This window comes from Hippopotamus amphibius, chromosome 7 (genome assembly GCF_030028045.1).
Source record: "Hippopotamus amphibius kiboko isolate mHipAmp2 chromosome 7, mHipAmp2.hap2, whole genome shotgun sequence".
Lineage (NCBI taxonomy): Eukaryota > Metazoa > Chordata > Mammalia > Artiodactyla > Hippopotamidae > Hippopotamus > Hippopotamus amphibius.
Genome location: NC_080192.1, coordinates 82,671,243 through 82,694,293, shown reverse-complemented (window position 1 = coordinate 82,694,293; position 23,051 = coordinate 82,671,243). Strand labels below are relative to the sequence as shown.

General features: G+C 47.6%; 1 protein-coding gene across 3 annotated transcripts in view; it reads right to left on the bottom strand.

The window, feature by feature from the left end:
- Nucleotides 1-385: 385 nt before the first annotated feature.
- NCK2 (NCK adaptor protein 2) overlaps nt 386-23,051 on the bottom strand; it is a 130,442-nt gene continuing 107,776 nt past the window's right edge. Inside the window, exons 4-5 of one of the 3 annotated variants that reach the window (XM_057742753.1) lie at nt 20,204-20,913; nt 386-1,640 (exon numbers count right to left, since the gene is read on the bottom strand). In XM_057742753.1, the coding sequence (XP_057598736.1) occupies nt 1,446-1,640; nt 20,204-20,913 (905 nt within the window). In that variant the 3' untranslated portion in view covers nt 386-1,445. The other 2 variants (XM_057742754.1, XM_057742755.1) reach the window with 2 other exon arrangements.

The following is a 23,051-nucleotide window of genomic DNA, read 5'->3' as shown; positions in this document are numbered from 1 at the left end:
AAGGCCACGCGCTGTGGCCCTGTATTCCTGGTGCCCGAAGCCCGTGGGGGTGCGACGAAGGCTTCCCGGGCGCACGAAAGGCAGGGAGGACTGGGGAGAGGAAAGCTGACGACAGTCTGGTGAAATATTTTTAACAGATCGTTTCCAAAGAGTAAAGGTAAGACCAAGCTTGAGATTCTGGTTCCTCTTGGAGTCGCATTCATTAAAATTTATTATTTCACGATACAAAAATGCAGTGGTAGAAAAAGAAACACACAAGAAATAAATTTCTTAGAACACCTCTCTAGAGATGCTCCCTTTCAGGCACTGAGCGTTCAGGAAAGGCTGCAGGGGCTCCTGCCCCACCACTGGGGTCGAGCTTTGCCACAGATGAACACACACAGAGTCTTGTCAGAATATTTTTTTATTACAATATCCAAAAAACTGAGTATGCAAGTTTAGGAGGTCTCAAGACCCCTTCCTCAACGTGGGAATGTGGCATCTCAAGAGTGTCTATTTAAACTATAAAGGAGTTCAAATGTAGAGAAAAAAGAAAACGCAGTTTCTTCATAAACATTCTGTGTCTCTTACTACCAATCACATATCCTCTTGTAAACCCTGAAAAATTTCCCTGTAAAGCAAATAATATAGATATATATATATTTTCTCTGTGTGCGTGTGTGTGTGTGTGTGTGTGAGAAGTGTTGGTTGCTCCCCTCCCCCAAAGATCAGCTGTTTTCCTTAATCTTTTGTATTAGTGTCAACAAATGGCTACAGATACGTAAGACTTTGAGAATTAAATACATCACTGTGGAATTGAAACAAGCCAAAGGGCAGGAGGAAAAAGCACTATGCAGATGGCACACCTGGGGGGACATTTCTGAAACCTCCATCCTTCTGGGTCTCCGGCCCCTCTTCTGCAGACTGACTTTCCGGGACCTCTTTCCTTTATTGCAAGTGCAGCCCCAAAGGCACTGGACAGCTTCTTCCCTCCTGTCTCACCCACTGGTTCCAGTATTGCTACGAGTGCCCGGGGTCACCCCCGGAGAGTCTGGGAGCCGTGTGAGTGCCAATGACATGGATCCAGGGCTGCCGGGACCAGGACAGGTGGCCCCCAGGCAGGTGCCACCTCGGCCCGGCTCTGCTGTCGCGTGCACTGTGGCTCATGGAAGTAAGGACAGCTCCGCTGCATCCAGACCGCACCCGATGTCCTCAAGGGGGGAGGGGGGGTGGTCTGCTGGCGTGAGCGATTTGAACGGACTAAGGCTGGCTCCCGCGGAGAAGGAGTAAGATGAGCCGACTCGCCCCGCCACCTCCCCATCACTAAAACCATCCAGGAGGGCCTGGGACGGCCCAGGGGGGCGGACTGCAAACGAACCGACCCGGACAGAAAGGGGAACCAGGCTGAGAGAGAGGGCCTGCAGGAGTGCCCCGGCTGGGGCGCCTTCCCGGGGCGTCTGTTGGGCTCACTGCAGCGCCCGGACGAGGTAGAGCTTCTCCCCATGCTCGCTGGTGAAGATGGGGGCCTTCTTGTAGTGCTCCACCAGCTCGTCCATGGTGTGGAAGCGCCGCTGCCCAATGCAGTAGACGTTGTCCACCAGCTGCACCTTGAAATGCTTGTTCTTCCCTGATGCTTTGAGAGACACGGAGAAGTCACTGGGCTGCGGAGGAAAGAGAACACCAGTTACCACCGTGCCCCGGTCCGTGAGCAGGGGCCAGGGGACCGGGCTCTGCGTCCATGCCCGGGGCGGCTCCTGATCTTCACGACGACCCAGAGGCCAGCCAAGATGCTTGCGTTCTGGAGCGAAGAAAAATGACATTTTGCTTAGTACAGTTTCGGTGCTAAATGTATTTTCATTATCTGAAAACTGGAGACTCGCTAAGGCACCAATGTTAACTGGTGTTAAATTTTCATTTCCCAAGCTATTTCTTGAATTTGTAAAAAGTGGTTTATATACAGGCAGCAGGTAGAAATTTCACTTCCTTTGACTTCTACCACTATTAGAAGTTCAGCCAACAGCATGGTGCTGGCACAAAAACAGACACACAGGTCAATGGAACAGAATAGGGAGCCCAGAAACAAACCCACACATCTACGGTCAACTAACCTATTGATACAACAAAGGAAGCAAGAATATACAATGGAGAAAAGACAGTCTCTTCAATAAGTGGTGCTGGGAAAGTTGGACAGCCGCATGTAAAGAATGAAATTAGGACACTCTCTAGTATCATACCCAAAAATAAACTCAAGATGGATTAAAGCCCTAAATGTAAGACCAGAAACCATAAAAATCCTAGAGGAAAACATAGGCAAAACACTCTCTGACATAGACTGTAGCAATATTTTTTTGGATCTGTCTCCTAAAGCAAAGGAAATAAAAGCAAAAATAAACAAATGGGACCTAATTAAACTTAAAAGCTTTTGCACAGCAAAGGAAACCATCAACAAAATGAAAAAACAATCTACTGAATGTGAGAAAATATTTGCAAATGATGTGACCAATCAGGGGTTATTTGTATATATCCAACATATATAAACAGCTCATACAACTCAGTATCAAAAAAACAAACCTGAGTAAAAAACGGGCAGATGAACTGAACAGACATTTTCCAAAGAGGAAATGCAGATGTCCCATAGGCACATGAAAACATGCTCAACATTGCTAATTATTAGAGAAATGGAAATCAAAACCACAATGAGATATCACCTCACACCTGTCAGAATGGCTGTCATCAAAAAGAACACAAATAACAAATGTTGGGGAGGATGTGGAGAAAAGGGATCCCTTATACACAGTCGGTGGGAATGTAAATTGGTGCACAGCCACTGTGGAAAACAGTATAGAGGGTTCTCCAAAAACTAAAAATAGAACTACCATATGACCCAGCAATTCCACTGCTGGGTATATATCCAAAAAAAAAAAAAAAAACCCACCCCAAAATGCTAATTCAAAAAGATACATGCAGCCCAAAGTTCACAGCAGCACTATTTACAATAGCCAAGGTATGGAAGCAACCTAGGTGTCTATCAACAGACGAATGGATAAAGAAGCTGTGGTACATATATACAATAGAATACTACTCAGTCATAAAAAAGAATGAAATTTTGTCATTTGCAGCAACACGGATGGATTTGGAGGGCAATATGTTAAGTGAAAGAAGTTAGGCCGAGAAAGACAAATACTGTATCACTTATATGTGGAATCTAAAAATACAACAAACTAGTGAATATAACAAAAAAGAAGCTGAATCACAGATACAGAGAACAAACTAGTGGTGACCAGTGGGGAGAAGGAAGGGGGAGGGGCAATTTAGGGGGAGGGGATTAAGAGGTACAAACTACTAGGTATAAAACAAGCTACACGGATATATTGTACAATACAGGGAATATAGCCAATATTTTATATTAACTATAAAGTTAAAAACTGTGAATCACTATGTTGCAGTACATCTATAATTATATAATATTGTATATCAACTATATTTCAATTTAAAAAATTTAAAATTTTCTAATTCTAATCTATTTAAAATAAATATTTTAAGAGCAGTAGAAAATTCTGGTAGCATTTAACATGGTTCATAATATTCCAGAGGGGACTGCACTAGGTTCACACACAGGTTTTACTGAGAAATGTTTAAACTTGTTGATTATCTCAGTGCCCTATTTATATGTGGATATTTTTAGAAGGATACTATTACTTTTATTAAAATTGGCCTTTTATCTCATTTACTGGAAAATATGTTGGGTAAGACATTGAATGAGGAACGTTCCTTGGGGAAAAAAAGTATTGATGAATTCAATAAACAATTATTTACTGAACATGGACTCACACCAGACAGGCCGTGCCCATCCAGTGGGGGAAACGATAAAGAAGGAGCTGGTATATAGTTGCAAACCGAGCTAAGTTCTATGGAGAGAAAAGAGAGAGTCCTGAGGTGGGGCAGGGCCTTTAAAGTCGGGGCCGGAGGGTCAGGGAAGTCCTCCTGCCAAACCAGACCTGGGCCCGAGCTATGCAGGGGCGGGTTCGTGGGTGAGCGCTGGGGAAGGGGCATGTCGGTGAAGAAAGGGAGAGGGTCCCGCCTCTCCTGAGGCACTAGGTGGCCAGAGCAGCTGAGGGAGAGGAGGACAGACGCTGGCCTCCCTCCGTGGCCTCAGAATAAAATCCAACCCCCCACCACAGCCCCCCAGGGCCACGTCACCCCCCCTCTTCCCCCACCACGTTCCGATCAACGAGACAGAAGCAATGTCGCCACCGCAGTCCCATTTTCAGTCCTGTTCACGTTGTTTCTGAGCCAGCCTTGTCCCCTTCCTTGGTCCACTATTCCTGTAGGTCTCAGCTCACGGCTGACCACCCTGGAGAAGCCTCCTCATCCCCAAACAGGATAAGCTCTGCCCCCCTTGGCTACCGTCCAGGACAAAGTGTCCTGATCAGGCTGGGTAGGGCCGCGTCTACCCCACAGCTGTGTTCCGCAGACAGCCCTGCAGATGGTGGCAGCCGGATAAGCCAGGTCTAAACTGAATTCCTAAACCAGGCTTCAGCCTCTCCCCAAACTCAGGAACTCACTGCTGGTGAGGACCTGCTGCCTGGCCCCGCTTCACGTCTCTCCTACCAGAAATCCTACAAAATCAACAAGTCTCCCCACCAGTGGCTTTTACACCGACTTATCAAATGTTTGATTAAAAGTGTACATATCTTGCAAAACAAGAGATCACTCTCTATAAACCAATGGCAACTCAGGGAAATGGGGGTCTGGGAAAATCCAACTCTGGGGTGGGCTTCTGGGCCCCCACCCATCACAGCTGTCAGCAGAAACACATCTCAGAGACAAATGGCTTTATAGTTTGTATTTGTGTGTCCCTTTGCCCCAAATAGACCAAATAAGAACATATGGGGATATATGTAAAAATACAGCTGATTCACTCTGTTGTACAGCAGAAACTGGCACAACAGTGTAAAGCAATTATACTCCAATAAAGAGCTTAAAAATAAAAATGAAAATTAAAAAAAATTAAAAAATAAACCTCAGGTATGCGCACCCTCAGGTGACTCAGACTTCAGAGAAAAAAAAAAAAAAAACAACAAAAAAACCCCCAAATATTTGAGGGAAAAACTTCATCTTATCTCCATAGTAAACCCAGGGCTTGACGCCTTGGAGGAAACCCAGGAAGAGGCAGCAAGGTTGTCCCTTTATCTCTGATTAGGCCTTGGGCTGTGCGTTATTTTCAGAATCACGGTCATCAGAGGATTGGAGGCCCGCAGCCGGTGGGGAGGGGACACAGAACTTGAAAATTATTTCCCCAACTTGATCTCTTAGAATTGAATCACCATGGGGTGAAGATCTTCTGAGCCCGCCCAGGAGGGTGCGTGGGGCTGGGTGCAGGGACCTCGGATGGTCCCTCAAAAACATGAATTATCACGAACCCCGATGTTACAGATGACTCTGTCAACCAGCCCCAGCAACACGATATTCTAAACAGCACAGAATGATAGCCTAAGTAATCATCCACACAAATCTCAAATCACTATTATTTTCACGGGACTGAACAGGATGGATGTGATCTGGCCTCAGTGTTCTCAGTATTCCCACCCAAGTTGGATGCTGTGTATGGTTCGGAAAAAAGAGTACAAACTAAAACTGGTACCGCCTGACAGGTGCTGCGCACAGGACGGCCTGGAGCATCAGCCCCGGGGCCACTGTCACACGACACTCTGTCCCGGTGGATGAGGAGAAGCTCCGTGCGCAGTCACCACGTCCCCGGGCCCAGCAGCACATACACGCTAGGGACCGCTCAGCTCTCTCCTGCGGCTTCAGGATTTTGTGAAGCAATGTTTAGTTTCCAGCATCTGTTAATTTTTATAAGCGTATACATTCTGTGCCATACGTCTGTGCCTTCAGATAAAGATAGAAGGCGACCTCCATTCTACAGTTTAGCACAAGCCAGGCACTGAGCTAGTTTTAGAGATACTTTAATCAATTTACAGACAAAGTGGCATCGTACGGAGGGAGGACGTGTGTCAGAGACAGTATGTGATAGACTCAATTTTCATTAAGCCCCGTGATCAACAGATGACTGAATTTGCTTTTAATTTAAGCTCTTTAATTTAACATCAGGATGTGTCACGTGTGTACGTGCATTACAGCAACAAAACTGACGTAGGAGAGAAGGTAATTTTTAATTTCGTGGGCTCCTGAGCAGAAACCTTAAGTTAAGGACATAGAACGAATTAAGTTTATGCCAAGCAGGGGTGCTGAACCTTTGGGGAACTCTCAATTCAACATGAGTACATTTTCCAATCTATGTATTAAAATGCACTGTTACGTGCTACCACTAAACGAAGCCTGAAGATGAACTGGACCACTGGTTCTCAAACTGTGCTCCCAAGACATCAGCATCACCTGGGAACTTGTTGGATGAAAAAGCGAATTCTCGGGTCCCGTCCCAGACCCCCTGAATCAGCAGCTCTGGGGTGGGGCCCAGCCACCCATGTTTAATGAGCACCCCCGGGGATCCCGATGCAGTTTGAGAAATGAAATCTGAGCCGACCATCGCAAGTGTTTTCAAATGTTCAAAGCCACGAGAACAAGACAGGAATGCAATTTACAGGCTAAGGAGCCCCTGGAAGGAGGCGGCTCCACGGCCCAGCTCACCCCCAGGCTGCGGGCGCCTTTCTGACTCTGTCCCGAGGAGTCAGGCCCTGCTCCACACAGTCCCTGCGGGGAACCCACCAGACAGGACAGCGGGGACTCTCTTCCCTTCACACTGAGCCGGTCGCCTGGATCTGACGGAGATGCAGCTGCTCCAGATCTGGAACAACTTGTCTCCACGAGGCAGGGGATGATCCCCAGGCCTTGTTCACGGGCCCTGTGGTCCTTTCAGGCTCAGCTCCCAAACAGCCTCCGGGGAGTCTCATGAAGGACAGAGCCATACTCACCTGCTCCCAGTGGGAGGTGCTAGCAGGACTCAGCGATGCTCTAAACCTAAGCTTGTCACAGAACCTTGACAGGTGTCTGCTGGCCTGTCTGCATGGAGAAAAAGGACCAAAACCCACCAGCCCGGCATCTGGGGCATGACTGATCTGGAGACACAGGCCCACTCGAGGAAGTGCCGTGTGCTTTCCACTCTGGGCACAGGGCGAAGCCTGGTGAGTCCCTCCTCTGGATCCCACAAGACACAGTGACTTCTGAGGAAGGGAGACAGCTGGACCAGGGACCCCTCCCAGGTGGCGGGAGCATAAGCCAGAATGGCCGCGGGCTGGGGACAGAGTCTCTGCATCGTGGAGAAGCTGAAGACGCTTTCTCCAGGACTCGGCGGTTTCACCCCAGGACATGCTCAGGTTCACAACAGCATGAGCAGGTGCAGCAGGGGAAAGGTTCGTGAATGTCCTAGCAGGACTACTCACGCTGGCCCCAGGTGCCAACACACCTCCCGTCTACCACAGGAGTCAACACACAGAGGAGGGGACACTTCATCACACAACGAAATGGAAGCATCAACACGGACTGAAGAACCTCATGGAGACTGGACAAAAGAAGAAAGTCAGAACAGAACAGCCAGTGTGATACCAACCGTACAACCCAGAAGCAGGCAGGACCAAAGTGCATGAACATAGGTCTAACAGTGAAGGAAATGCTGAGCATACAACAAAAGGTTGCAGTTGTCTCTAGTGGCAGGTGTGGTGCGATCACGAAGCAGACACAGGTGTAGGAGTAGCTTCCAGAGCGCCAGCAACGTTCTATCTCTTGACCTTGACCTGGGCCATGTTTGACCTTCCTGACCTGGGTTAAACAAGTACTTTTTAAGTGAAGTTTTCTGTCTGTTATATGTCACAATAAAAGATGCTCTAAAGGTGCTGAACTTGAAGCTGGAAGACCTGGCTTGGCCACCAGTGAGTCACAGGGCAGGGGCATCTCTCTCTCCAAACATGGCTCCACCCTCCTGTCTAACTACACCCCCCCCCCCCCCGCCCCCCGGTCCCGTCACCTCTTTGGGGACACCAATTACGTGTATGTTAAACCTCTCACTTGGTCCTGTAAATGTGAGTTCTGTTTACTACAAAAGAATACCATAAATGGAGTGATTTAAATACAACACAAATGTATTCCTCACAGTTCTGGAGGCTGAAATCCAAGGTCAAGTAGCCGGCAGATTCAACGTCTAGTGAGGACCTGCTTCCTGGTCCACAGCCAGACAGCCAACCATCCTCTCAGTGTCCTCAAGTGGCAGAAGGGGCCAGAGAGCTCTCTGAGGTGTCTTTGATAAAGGTGCTAATCCCATTCATGAAGGCTCCCCCCATCTAATGCCATCATACTGAGGATCAGGCTTCAGCCTGTGAATTTAACAAGGCAGGAAGTGGGGGGGAAGGATGACACACATTCAGTCTATAGCAAAATCTCTACGCTCTTTTCTGTATTTTCTATCCTTTTATTTCTTGTGTGTGTATCCTAAAGTCTCTTCCTCTGAGCTATCTTCCTATTTACTAATCCTTCCTTCAGCTGCATTTAATCTGCTGTAAACCCACTGAGTTCTTAATTTCAGTTATTATATTTTTTAGTCCTAGGATTCTCACTTGATTCTTCCTTATTACTTCTAATTCTCTGCTCACATTCACCTTACTGAATTTCTTGAACCTATTCATCCATATACCCTAAACATCGCAATTAAAGACTCAAAATTGGTAGGTCTGGTCTACTGTCTTTTTTTCCCCCTCTTTGATTTTGGTCATCTAAGTTCTGTCTCCTGGTCATTTTTCTTTGAATGCTGCATACTGTGTATTAAAAAATCAAAGAGATACTTCGAGGTTCTCAATGGTGTTACTGTCTTCTGAGAGCATTTGCTTTGCTTCTGTACCCGGGGTGGGCGGGGCACCCTAGCTGAATGAGGAATGGCACTGATTACAGTCTAGCATATTCCCAGTTTGCCTTTGCATCCAGTGTATAGGTTTTTGGAAATCCTGTCTCCTCAATGGGCCTGACCTCTCATTTCTGCTTCCAAGCACCCCATACTGCTGAAGGTCTCCTTGTCTTGATTTTTGTCTCAATGTTTTCTCCAGCTTTTCTAGCTATTTTCAGCAGAAGCACCAGTATGTAAGAAGCCAGTCCACCGTGACCAGGTGGTCACGTGACACGGGCAGGCAGTGACCCGTCCAGGCCCAAGTTCTCCACCACAGTCATACTGCTGAGAAGCAGGAGAGCTGGGTTACCAGCTCTGTTACCAGGCTGCCTGCACTCATATTCCAGCTCCTTTACTTACTGGCTTTGAGACCTTGGGCAAACTTCCCAACAGCTCTCTGCTTCAATGTTTGCAACTATAAAACAGAGATAACTCCTGAAACTGGGAAGAGACTGGGACAGCAGAATAAACTACAGTAATGTCAGGAACATAATGTCTTTGGGGAGATATTAGGCAAAACTGTCACCTAGCGGCCCTTCTTCAAGTTCCTTTTATGAAGCTTTATAAAGACATCAATCAGCATCTTGCTGATTTTTTAAAACGTTTTCAATGAAAGTCTCCAGAGAACATAGTTTCCTCACTACCTAGAAGAGGCCGTACATCCTATCACAGAAGCACCACACTGCACTGCACCGTTGTTACTGTCATTAGTGCTTGTTTACACATCTCTCCTACCAGGCTCTAGGCTTCCTGAGGGAGAGGCCCCTTCTATCTTTTTATATATTTGGGAGAAAAAACTAGGTCTGATACATAATCAGCTCTCATAATCAGCTGAGCTACCTGGCCCAGGAGTGACTGAGGCTGTACAGAGCGCTATGTCTACCGCCTGGCATCCCCAAGGTCTCCTCCTGGGTTTCAGCAGAGGGAAAGGAGTATCACTGACAGGAAAGCCACCTGTCTGCTCTCTCCTTAAACACAAACAGCAAAGCAGGATCTCCTGAACTTGATTTTCAGTTCCCAGTGTCTCCTATCTTATTATGGTCCTGTTTTCTACTTGGGCTACTTGTACTATTTGTCTACTGTTGTGTAACAAATCTCCCCCAAACCCAGTGGCTTAAACAACACAATTTATAATTGCAGTTTCTCTGGCTTGGGAGTTTGGGAGTGCTTTAAACTCTGACTGGCCTGGAGCCACCAAGCTCCATCAGGCTGTAGTGAAGACATGGGCTGAGGCTGCGGTCACCTGAAGGCCCAACTGGGGAAGCAGGTCCCCATCCGAGGTGGTCTGCTCACATGAGCTGTTAGGAGGCCTCCACCCCTGGTCTTGTGGCCTCCCCATGGCACTGCCTCAGCGCCACCACAACGTGGCAGCTGGCTCCCCACAATCAAGCGATCCCAGACGCAGCAAAGCCACGTGCCTCTATGACCCAGTCCTGGGAGTCGCCCACCACCTCTCTCACCACATTCTCTTCATTGGATGTGAGTTACCAAGTGCACACCCTGCTGACAGGGAGGCTGTCACCTCCACCCCTTGAAAGGAGGGGTAGCAGAGGATTTGTGCACATCTTTTTAAGCCGCCACAGGACCACACTTGTTAAAGCTGTCTTGGGCTAGACTAAAACCTAGACTCCGTCCTGCACCTGTTTCCAATTTTGAAACACCTGCCTCCCGTCCTCCTTCAAGCCTATCTTCCTGCTTCTTCCCACTGTCGAACTTCCGCATGCATCCCTCCTCCTTATTTGGTATAATTTCTCTTTGCAGAATACTGTGCTAACTTTTCAAATTAAATTCAAGCATCACATCACTTCTTGTTCTCTCCTTCTCTCGGACTATTCCTCGAAGACCTGACTTTTCCATTCTCACAGTTTTTGAACCAGGGGTTCTGAAGAATTATCTGTTAGTTTAAGTCATTCACTCATCTGACTTTTTTAGGAAGTAATTTTCCAAGGGGAGTGTGAGGACAACAGACTGATAGAAAACCACCCTCTCTCAGGGCTTTTTAAAAATTATACTATCATTATTTTTCTTTAGGTTTTAGGTCCCTATTTGAATATAATCCCTCTAAGTATATACAAGAACCTGATTGAACTCCACGTCTCCACACTGGGATCACAGCAGGTGTTCAATAAATGCACTGAGGGCGAATCTCCAAGTTTGACCGTCTCTTCCACTATTCCTTCCTTCAGGTAATTCTTACATCTCACCTCTCTGTAATTTCCGCTCACAACAAATACTTTTAGAAAGGAAAACCAAATTATACCCTCTCTGATACTGCTTCTACAGCTTCACCAATTCGATCCACTGTTTCAAACACTTGCTGAAAAGCCCCTTTGCATTTTTAAAAAGTAGACCCCCTGGTCAAATATTTCTCTTCTTTACTCAAGATTTAATCACCATTTTCTCTCTGCCAGTTAAAAAAAAAAGAGCACTGAGAACAGTCCACAATATCTTTTTCTTCTTCCTCCAACCCCGATAGCCTAGATATTGATACAATTTTTTTCTAAACAGATGGCTGTGAAGAAATAATAGGGGAGGCAGGGACCTTGCTCCCAGGTACTCCTGAGTCCTAAATAACCTTAAATCTGCACGTATCCTTCACTTTGGACTTTACAGCAAGATGAGAGTAGAAATGCCCTTCGCGTGGTCCACCAAGCCTCCCAGGTGGGCAATGGATGGACTTCTGGTCACGGTGGTCATCAAGCACCAACAACTGATACAAATATTTAACACTCTCTCTACCCCAAAGAGGGGTCACCTTGTCGGTTTCTTATCAAAAGCTGTATCATTCTTTCCTCCTTGTCTGGTATGTGGATATTTTTCTCTCTTTTCTGCTTCTTTAAGGAAGGTATTCTTTTGTCCAGAGGAGTAGTTCCTTTGCCAAAAAAAAATTGAGAGCCAGCGGGCTGCAGGCTGTTCGTAGTCCACTGATCAATACGCTCCTGGTTCTTATCTCAGAAAAGCGGCCTTCTGGGTCCATCATCCTATTAGATCACCTGCCCTAGTCGTCCAGGAGAGCCTTCTTTAATCGAAAATTGACTCCCTGTCTGTACTTATTCCAAGAGCTGTCAAATGACACTCTTTGTTTTTACACCAGTTTATCTTCTGACTGGCATTTTCCATTCTCCTATAAATGCGTCTCTAAAATATTTACTCCATAGGCCTAAAGCCAATCCACAGGTGACATGACCAAATATGATCATTCTCATTAGCTTTTGAAATAAACTTGTTTACAGACATGAAGAGAAATCAGTCGGCAACCACAGGACGGTCCTCAAAGTTCCATCTACCGAATCTTTCAACGGGGTGTTTACTGTCTATTTGCAAGTTAGCATGTGTGTGTTTATTCCCTGCCCCCCGCCTCCCAAAATGCATCTCCTGAAGTCAAGGTGAATACCTCGGAGGACAGACTTTTAGAATGCTCTGCCTTTTGGCCACATCATGCCTGGTGTAACTTACCATTTACATACATAAATGATGTTATATATATACACACATATTAACTGACAGCTTGTGGCATAAGTACAGACAGAGAATCAATTCTGATTAAAAGAAGGCTATACTGGGACTTCCCTCGCGGTCCAGTGGTTAAGATTCCACAGTTCCAATGCAGGGGGTGCAGGTTTGATCCCTGGTCATGGAATTAGATCCCACATGCCATGTGGCATGGTCAAAAAACAGAATAATAAAAATAAAAGAAGGCTCTCTTGGATGACTAGGGAGGGTGACCTAATAGAATGATAAAACTGATAAAACAGCTTTCTGTGTTATAAGCTCCTTAGGGCAGCTCTATTTTATTTCTCTGTGCTGTTCTTGCCATGCTACCAAGGCCACGTTTAGGAACTGCTTGGTGACAGCGTCATGAGAAACATCTGCAAACAGGCAAAAGCTCAGTTGAGACTAAAAGGCTCTGTGCTAATGCAAATCAAAACCATGAGATATCACTTTGCGCCTATTAGGATGGTTATTATGAAAAAATAAAAAACAAAACCCTAGAAGAAAACAAAACAACAACTGTTGGCAAGGATGTGTAGGAACTGGAACCCTTGTGCACAGCTGGTGGAAGGTAAAATGGCACAGCCACTGTGGAAAACAGACGTCAGTTCCTCAAAAAATTAACCAGTGACTCACCACTTGCTCTAGCAACTCCACTGGGTATAGACCTTACAGAAGTGAAGGCAGGGACTTGAAGAGATATTTGCACACCCATGTTCACAGCAGCACTATTCACAATAGCCAAAAGGTGGAAGCACCCTAGTGTTCTTCGACAGATGATGGATAAAGTACAGTCCCTCCATACAATGGAGCATCGTTCAGCTTTAAAAAAGGAAGGACATTTTGATCCAAACTACGGCATGGGTTAACCTTGAGGACATTCTGCTGAGTGAAGCAAGCTAGACTTAAAGCACAGACACTGCACGATTCCACTTACAGGAGGTACTTAGGCAGAGTCGTAGAGATAGAGTAGAAAGCTGCCTGGGGCTGGGGGAGGGGAGAATGGGGAGTTATCATCTAATGGGAACAAAGTCCCAGTGAGGCAAACAGAAAAGCTCTGAGGAAGGATGGTGGTAACGAATGCACAACTGTGAACAGGCTTAACGTCGCTGAACTTGCACTTGAAAATGATTAAAATGTTCAACTCATGTTATCCATGTTTTGCCACAATAAAAAACATCTAAAAAAAAGTTTACGTGCTAATCTACAAAGACTGGTGAAATTCTGGTGGACACCTTATAATTTGGACAGAGGAAACCAAAGTACCAGGATGGGGTGTGGGGACACATGCTCTCCTGCCTTGGAAGTTACTGTGGGAGTTGGGGGTGGCGGGGCAGGCGACCCCTGGCTGGAGGGATGCTGAAGGAGCGGGCTCGGCAGGGGTACAAAGGAACCCATCATTTCCTTCGGATCACCTTCGACACCCAGTGACGAGGGTGAGGGACCGGGGGGGACAGTGTGGTAGCTGAAGACTCAGCTCCTGAACCAAAAAGGGCTGCCCTCCTCTGTCCTGATCCCTGAACTTGACTTTCTTCTATCTCGACCACCGTGAAACGTGACAGTGACTCTGCCTGGGACACCCACCAGGCCTCCTGAATATCTGAATCTCAGGAGCATTAGTGAGATGCCTCAGACACCATCTCCGCTGGGCAAGTACGTTCCTCGCCCGCATCTTGAGACCAAAACGTAAACACTTCTTGTAGACTTTCTTCTGCACGTCACCAAGGAATTGTTTCCAAAGGACAAGTCGAACATCAGTGAATGTGGAAGACATTTCCTGGAGTCCCACACGGCATTAGGAGTCAAGGGCCAACAGGATGACACACCACGCACTCCGAGTGCTGACCTGGCTGTGATGGGCGTAGCACAGCCACGTACAGAGGCGGTTACACCTGTGAGCACAGTACCTGCCATGGGACCCAGGAGCACACACTCAGGGACGCTTCCTGGAAGCAAAGGTGACGGAATGAGATGTGAAGGGTGTGTGTACACTGGAGGGGGAGTGGGGGTGGGGGGTGCTGTATTCTGGAGTTTTCCAGATGTGTGGAAAGGTCCAGAGGAAGAAAGAGCAGGTTCCAAGCAGCATGGCAGGAGCACAGGTGTAGGAGAGAGAGGGTAATGGGATGCTGGGACCTGGAGGGATGCAGGTATGGACAAGGAGGAGCCACTGAGCTGCCATCAGCCATGTGACTGGGACTCCCCCAGGGCACCCGGTGATCCAGGCCAGCCTGTCTACACCGCCTCCCTCTGCAGGCGCCACAAGGCAGGTGAGTTTCAGGTAACAAGCCTCTCTCTGCTCTGCTTTCTACATCATCTCCCTCCCAAAAAGGGGGAGGGGGGGATTTAATACTATTTACCTTCTTTTACACATAATATAGCAGAGATAAAACTCCATCCATATATACACACTACTACATATAAGACAGATAACTAATAAAAGACCTACTGCATAGCACAGGGAACTCTACTTAACACTCTGTAATGATCTATATGGGAAAAGAATCTGAAAAAGAGCGGGCATATGTGTATGTATAACTGATTCACTTCACTGTACACCTGAAACAAACAACAGTGTAAATCAACTATACTCCAATAAAAAGTTTAAAAAATTTAAAAAACAAAAAACAAAAAACAACTCCATCTAAAGCCCTTCATAATAAATGATAGTTTTGAGGCTTAAATTCCAAGAGTCTCAAGCTCCTTCTGTATCCCTGAAAGGCCCGTTATTCTTTACCCGCTAGTGCAGAGCACTGTTAATAGGCTCTGTGCCATCAAAGGAGCCCCGAGGCAGAGCTCGCACCCAGAGGGAACCAGCAAGGCCCCGCCTCTGGGAAGAACCGGGAGCCACACCTTTAAATGAGGCCCCGGGCAGCTTAGGGGCCCTCCAGGGGCCCTGAGAGAAATTACAAATGACATACTGAACGGGGCTGCTATTGATTATATTTTAGGACCCAGCTTTAAATGGGACTCATGTCTTCTTCACTGATCCCAGTACACAGTGCGGAGTTTTCTGTCTTGTTTGTTTTTTTAAAGGCATGTACTGAAGAGCCAGTCAGAGCCTATGAGACCGGGGTCTGAGGCTCAGGTGGTGAGGAGTGAGCTCTTAGAAAAGTGCTCAGACGAAATGATCTTTGTGGCCCTTCCAGGTTTAAAAATTAAATATGCTTGGCGTGAGAAATATTATAAAAATCTAGGCTTAAAACTTCCATCGGGTGCTGCGCAAAAAGCCTGACAATTAAATGTAACATCATGTTTGCAACTGGAAAGATGCATTCAGGCTTTTTCTTAACATTAATGCATTTACGAGGAAATACCTAGGGATTGCGCTGTCAAACCACGGACTCAGGAAGCCTGTCAGCAAGTCACTGCAGGAGGGAATTCACGAGCTGTCGTGCTGCTTGTCTTCTGAGCTGTGTGGGGAGCAGCCCTCACTCTGCCCTGACTCTGAACCCCTTCCCATCCTCCACCAGAAACGTGCTGCAAACACAGCTGGCTTGCCACCAAACTCTAAACAGCTAAAAAACAAACAGAAAAACACTTTCAGGAGATGAATTCCACTCAACAAAGCCTGTCTACATAAAATTAAGCCTTATAATAGTTATAATTTGCACCTTTAAGCATGTTTATGTGTCTTGAAAATGTAGTATTAAGCAGAAATGGAGTTTAAATAACCACTGTAAATATGCATAAAACCATGAAGATGGCACAACAGGGACCGGGGGTTTTCAAAGTGTGGTCCCTAGATCATCCACATCAGCAAAGAATTGCTAGAAATGCAAATTCTGGGGCACTTTGTGGGTTGTCAGGACTAAGCCTTCCAGGAGCTTCCGACACACCTGCAGTTTGAGCACCACAGATCTAGAGAGATGAAACGATGAAACTACCTGAAAACAGTTTTGGTTAAAAATTACAATTTCTTTAAGAAATGCGATTTGAAAAAAATAGCAAGGAACCATGCTAATCTTTCTATTCTATTTTTCCTGGCCAAATAATTTTAATAGATTTCTTAAACGAGTAAGAGATGAAACCCACATAGACTGTTAGTGTGGCCAATATATACATCATCTTTAGCAAGTTTTTTCACATGCAAATGTGCTGTGTGATAAAAAATTAGTATCTAAATATTCCCGTCAGACACAATAAATATGGGGAAACAGATGCTCTTGGGGATCTTTAATGTCTGACAGAGAAAAATGGCTTCCTACACCAGACGTTGATGCTTTGCAGACCTCATCCTAGTTGTAACCTGTCACTTTCTACAGCAATTTAAAAAAAAACAAAAAACAATGGACAACTTACAGAGCGCACAGAAATCTAGTTTTCCTCTTTAGCTGCTGAGGATAAATGACAAGTGTAGGTGAGGGAGGAAAAGGCAAGGGAGGGGGAGAGAAAAGATGAAGAAAGAACAGTCGGTATTGAGAGTCAGGACAGGAAAGAGCCAAAGTGGGGTCGTCTGGTTCATATATTTGTGGATAAAACATGTCTAACAGATACCCCTGATATGCCCAGCACGTCACTGACCCTGGATATCGCAGAATATGGCAGTGTTTTGCTTGTTTTTCTGAAATATGCACATTCCTCCCAACGCCCCCCACCCCCAAGCAGATTTCCCAGGACTCAGAACTGGGTATATTTTACTTTTCAAAACAGAAAAATATGAAATATTTTTAAATGCAAAATATCAAGCAAGAGTCTAGCTTATTTATACTGGAATCACTCAGGATAGTTTAAAAATGAAATATATCTTAAAAGATGTGCTCTAAAAAAGCAGTCGTTCTTATGCAGGAATCATAGGTCCTGGGGCGACCTCAACCAAAGGAGAGCCCTGAGCCCTGGACCCAAAGACCACAAGGAAGGAAAATGAAATTAAATGGGGATACCTGCATCCAGCAGGAAGGCTGACCCAGCAGCTGTGCCTGATTATGAAGCTAAGGGCTCACGCCGGCCTGGCGGTGGCTTTGGATGCCAGGCTCTCACCTTAGAGATGCCAAAATGAACAGGAAAAAAGGCAAAGGAAGGGAGGAAAGGAGACGAGGAGACACTGGCAGGAAGCAGAGGCAGTGGATGGCGGAAAAGGAATGAGCGATGGACTTGTCCATCTGTCCATCCAGACGGTTCCTCACAGCTGCAGGTGACAGCTGAGGACAGACCTGGCTATGAGCAGGAAGACAGTGCAGCTGGCCTTGCTCTGCCATCAGGAGAAGAGCAGCGACACGCCTGAAAGTCCCCTGAGCACGCCTCTAGCACAAGGCAGGCACACGAACAGCAGAAAACGCCACATGTCATGGCGAGATCCATCAGGACAAGCAGCCCTGTGCACCCTGGGGCCACAAGGCAGCTTTCAGATCAAGCCAGGGCCACTATGAGTGCAGAGCTGACCAAGTCCCAGAGAACCCCTTCCCCCACTCCTGGAATCAATGGCCCCGGAACATGATGAGCGGTCGTAGCTCGGCTTTCTAAGTTAAAAAAGAAGGAAAAAAATCTGAAAAGGCTCCCATGAAAAATGGTTAAAATAAAATATCAACAATTAATGTTTCCATTAAAGTTAGCTTTTCCTCTAATAATGAGAGACAAATGCGACACTGGCGCTTCTTCAAGTTCTGGGATGGAGCCCAGATAAGGCAAGTATCCCCCACCCCCGCCCCGCCTCCAAAAGGACGTGGTCCCACGATCAGGAGATCAGACAGTGACCACTGCCTGCCTGCATGTGCCTGTCACGGAAAAGCAACAGGTCCTCCCTAAACCAGCGATGCTCCTCTGCCTTCTGCCACGGACTCTCCCCTCCTCCAGTCCCAGACAGAACACGGGGCACTGTCTCCACACTGGGGGGCTGCCTTTGGCCCTCTCCCCTCTAAGGCTCTTCAAACCCAACATTCCTAAACCAAGACGATGCTCCTTGACTCTGAATCATACTTGTCCCCTGATCATCTCCTACTGTGACTGGGTTTCTGGTGCCTCCTCTGAGTTTCTGCTCAGGGGGGTTGGAAGTGCTCTGGACCCGATTCTCTGAAGCCTCGGCCCTGATCTGTGTAAGCAGCTGGCCTCCTGTGAGAAAGACGTCCTCCCAGAAACCACCAACTCTGGATAGGAAAAGCTCAGCCATATCATATAATATCTGTCTTTATGACATCATTTATATGTGGAATCTAAAAAGAGGGTGCAAGTGAACTTATTTACAAAACAGAAATAGAGTCACGGATGTAGAAAACAAACTTATGGTTACCCAGGTATAAGGGTGGGGGGGGAGGGATAAATTGGGAGATTGGGACTGATATATACACACTACTATATATAAAGTAGATAACTAATAAGGATCTACTGTATAGCACAGGGAACTCTATTCAATACTCTGTAATGACCTCTATGGGAAATGAATCTAAAAAAGAGTGGATCTATGTGTATGTATAACTGACTCACTCTGCTGTATACCTGAAACTAATACGACACTGTAAATCAACTATACTCCAATAAAAATTAAAAAAAAGAAAAGAAAAGCTCAGCTTTCAGACTTCAGATGCAGTTAACATTCAGGCGCTGCATGCTCGCCTAAGCACAGGGCAGGCACTGCCGCCTCCACAAGTGGCCACCACCACCAGGCGGGCCAGTTTCCACCACCATCACAGCTGCCCCTCTCTCATTTCCGGGGCCTCAAACTCCTTCCAGATCAATCATCAGGAACCTTAACGATGCATTTACTTATCGTGGTATCAACTTTTTCAGGGGACGACAATTACAGTACGTAGCATGAGCTTACTAGTCTTACAGGTTGCCTTTAAAAGTTAAACTGAAGTCTGCAGGAACGAATACAAAGTAATCACACTGGACTCTATCTTCAAAACTCTGCTTTTGAGGAGACTAACTCTGGAAGGTGTATTTGCAGGGATCTACAGAACCGGTGTAACAGTACTTCCACAATGAAAACACAAAAAGGCTGCCTTGTGCAGCACAGCCCAGTTCCCCCAGGTGGGCTCGGCCACACACCCGACACACAGACACAGAATTTGTGCTGGAAACCGATCTGCTCCACATGGAGAGGCCTCATACCACTGACTCAGCTCACACACAAACTCCTTTTTCTTAACAACTGCCTTTCCCTTTCAATTCTCTTCGTAAGTGCTTTAAAAGCTTTTCACAAATAAACTCAGTGGTGCCTGCGGCAGAGATGTACTGAGGATTATACGGCTTAAAAAGAAAAATCAACCAACCAACAAAAGGCTGTGTGTGTCTGCCTTGCTGAGAACATCTGATGTGTCTCAGACCCAGAGAGAAAACAAAGTCAACCTCCAGGGTCGAGGCAGGGTCATTAACAGGGGAAACTGGGGGAGAAGATGATGTTTGAGTCTGCAGAACAGAACAGGAGTGATCTCAGTCAAGAGGCCGCAGACCTTCGGAAGCTAAAACACACTATACTTACCGCCCCATCTGCAAGAACGCACCTCCCGGAGAGGAGGTGCAGCGGAGGCTGGGCAGTCCAGGCGGATTTCAGCCCAAGGCAGAGCCGGGGCCTCAGGACGCAGGCTGCACAGACCAACTGCGCTCATCCCTCTTGACGTGAGCCCCAAATACCCCTGCTGTTTGAGGCCATTTTCACACCTGAGATGGGAATAGCATACGCATGCGCACACACATGGAAACACTCTCCGCTTCCTTCGTGGGCTCCACTCACAGGGCTCTCCTTCCCTGATGAGCCAGTAGCCCTGTACGCCTATGCACGGACCCACAGACACACGTGCACACACCCATGCACACGTACACGCAGCCGACACCCAGACGCGCGCGCACCGCACACGCACACCCTTCTGCCCCCTACCTCCGCGTGCACTCCATCTGCGCACTCACCGAGGACTCGCTGTCGCGGACGAGGAAGTCACCCTGCACGCCCCGTGCGTTGAGCGCGCACTCGGCCTGGTGGCGCGTCACGTTCCCGTAGTACCACTCCCGGCCTGCGAACCGGCCGGCGCGCGCAGGCCCCGTGGGGCCGGAGCCGGCGTGCGGGGCGGGGCCCTCGCTCAGCACCACCACGTAGTTCTTGGGCACCAGGCCGACCTGGCCGCGCGCATTGCGGCAGCGCCACCACTCGGGGTCGTTCTCGGGCTTCTCGATCACCTCCATGGTCTCGCCCTTGTCGAAGTTGAGCTCCTCCTCGGTGACTGAGCTGAAGGGGTACAGCGTCTGCACCACGTGCAGGACCCGCGCACCCTGGCCGTTGCTGAGCGCGGCGCCGGGCCGCAGGCTTGGGCCCCCAGGCACATCGGCGGCCGCCTCGTCCAGCTCCTCCAGCACGTAGTTGGACGGGAACCAGCCCACCTGCCCGTTGTAGCTGCCCCGCCACCAGCCGTCGCTGCACTTCTCCATGACGGTGACGCGCGTGCCCTTCACCAGTGACAGCTCGTCCTCGCGCTCGGCCGCGTAGGCGAACTTGACCACAGCCGGGATGCTGAGGTCGTAGATGCGGTCGGCGCCGCCCCCGTTGGTGGGGAACTCGGCGTCCATGCTCGGCGTGGGCGATGCATCGCGTGCGCTCGTCTTCCTGCGGGTCCTGCCGAGGCCTGCGGAGACACAGCAAAGCTCAGGCAAGGACCCAGCGCGGGCACTGGGCTCAGCGACCCAGCAAAGGCTCAGCGTCGGGACTGGTCCAAGGGTCAGCACCTGCACCTGATACAGGACGGACTGGGCCCCGTGGCTGGGGACCAGCCAGTCACCAGCAGAGAAGGTGACAGTGGCCAAATGCCTAAAAGCTGGGAATTACCAAAACTGATCTCTCTAGTTTCCTCAGAAAACTATTAGAGCACCAGCAAACCAAGAGGATAAAACAGTGTAAACTCTGAAATTGATTAGTACAGCCCTATGACACTTGGACAAAAAAAAAAAAGGCATCAGGACAGAAAATGTCTTCTGGGTTTTGGACAGGAAGTTGGACAAAATGAGCTTGAAGACCTGCCTCAGCTATCAGCACCCCTCAGGCCTGCTCTGCTCTGCCCAGGACCCTCAGGCCAGCACCCTCTCCTCCACTCTGAGGACACCCAGAGCCCTTCAAGGGCCACCTGGCAGCCAAGTGGCCCCACTGGGCATAAACTCATACCCTTCTTCTCCCTCCTCTTCTTTTCTTCCCAAATTGCAGAGATTTCCCACACGTGGTGATGAGTGAATTCGGAAAAAAAAATAGGTGATACATTAGATCTAAGGCAGATATTTTCATATTCTGATTGAAAACCCACTAATGGATCAGAAAATGAGTTAAGGGGGTGTGACCAGCCTGTATGTGCTGTCTTCTTTTTATTTTTTTTAATTTATTTTTATTATTATTTATTTATTTATTGGCTGCGTTGTGTCTTTGTTGCTGCACACGGGGCTTTCTCTAGTTGCAGAGAGCAAGGACTACTCTTCATTGCGGTGCGCGGGTTTCTCACTGCAGTGTCTTCTTGTGTCCCCTGCATTGGCCAGTCTTCTTTTTAAAAGGAAACAAAATGGAAAATCTCAGAGTGCATCAAACATAGAACCGCTGCTTCAGTTACCTATGTGAGTTGGTGCCGAGCCATGATGTGAAAATTCTCTTCCTGTGCCTGAGGAAAATAGCTTGAAAAGCCCTAAGGTAAAAATGCTTTAACCTGGTTAAAACACACGGAATTCTGGAACCTTGTAGAAAGGGAGCCAAAGGGAGGCAGGCACATCGGCCCCAGAGCTGGGGATGCACCCCTGGACTGGGAGCCGGCTGTGCTGCTCACCCGCCACATCTCCCAGCTAAGTGTGGGGGCTTTCACGGCATGGAAACTGTGGCCACTGGCAGAGGTCTGTTTTTTTCCTGAAATGACACCAAAGCACTTTTATAGGGAGCTTGGCTTGTACCTCTTTCTCCCTTAATTTTCCGCAGTAAAGGCAGCTTGGTCCTGAGAATTACCTTTGCTTCTACTCTTCTGCCAGGTGGGGAGGTCAGAGGCATCAAAGGAGGCATTGTGATCCTCTCCGACCACAGAGTTGGGTGCTGGCTTCAGAGCAGACCACCCCCCACCCCAGCCTGGGATGCATGCTGGGCTCAGCGCCACCAACAGAGCAAGGAGTGCATGTGAGGTGACGGCACACTCGAGACAAGTGCTCATTCACTCAGCTCTTCAAGTGAAGACACCACTTCTTTAAGCTAATGGCTTCTGCTGTTTCTTTTTGTTCTGCAGCGTCTTAACTCAAGTACACGGGACACAGGAGAGTGAGCTGGGACACTGGACCAAGTTAAACACTTAAATTTCCACTTAAGAGTCAACTTGTTTATACTTGAAAACATGAACCTCTCAATCTTTGATTTCAAAGCTAGGAGAGTTCCACTCTGCGTTGACACAGCATCGTCCTGAGTCAATGGTGTTCTAATCCAGAAGGCACACAGGACAGTTCATGGAAGCAAACTTCAGTCCAGAAGGCTCAGGCTTGAAGGGGCAGTCGGCGTGTCAAGCAGAAAGGGCCAGGCAGAGTGCAATTTTTACAGGTAACAAAGATGTCAAGAAATAACATTTAAAAATAACTCTTTACTAGACCTTTCCAAATCTGTGAGCAAGGAAGGCTATTTGAAGAGCCAGGGAAGAGCAGCTTTTAGAATATTCATCAACACATAAAGGTGTCATCGCACACTACTACATTTAAGATAGATAACCAACAAGGACCTACTGTACAGCACAGAGAACTCTACCCAATATTCTGG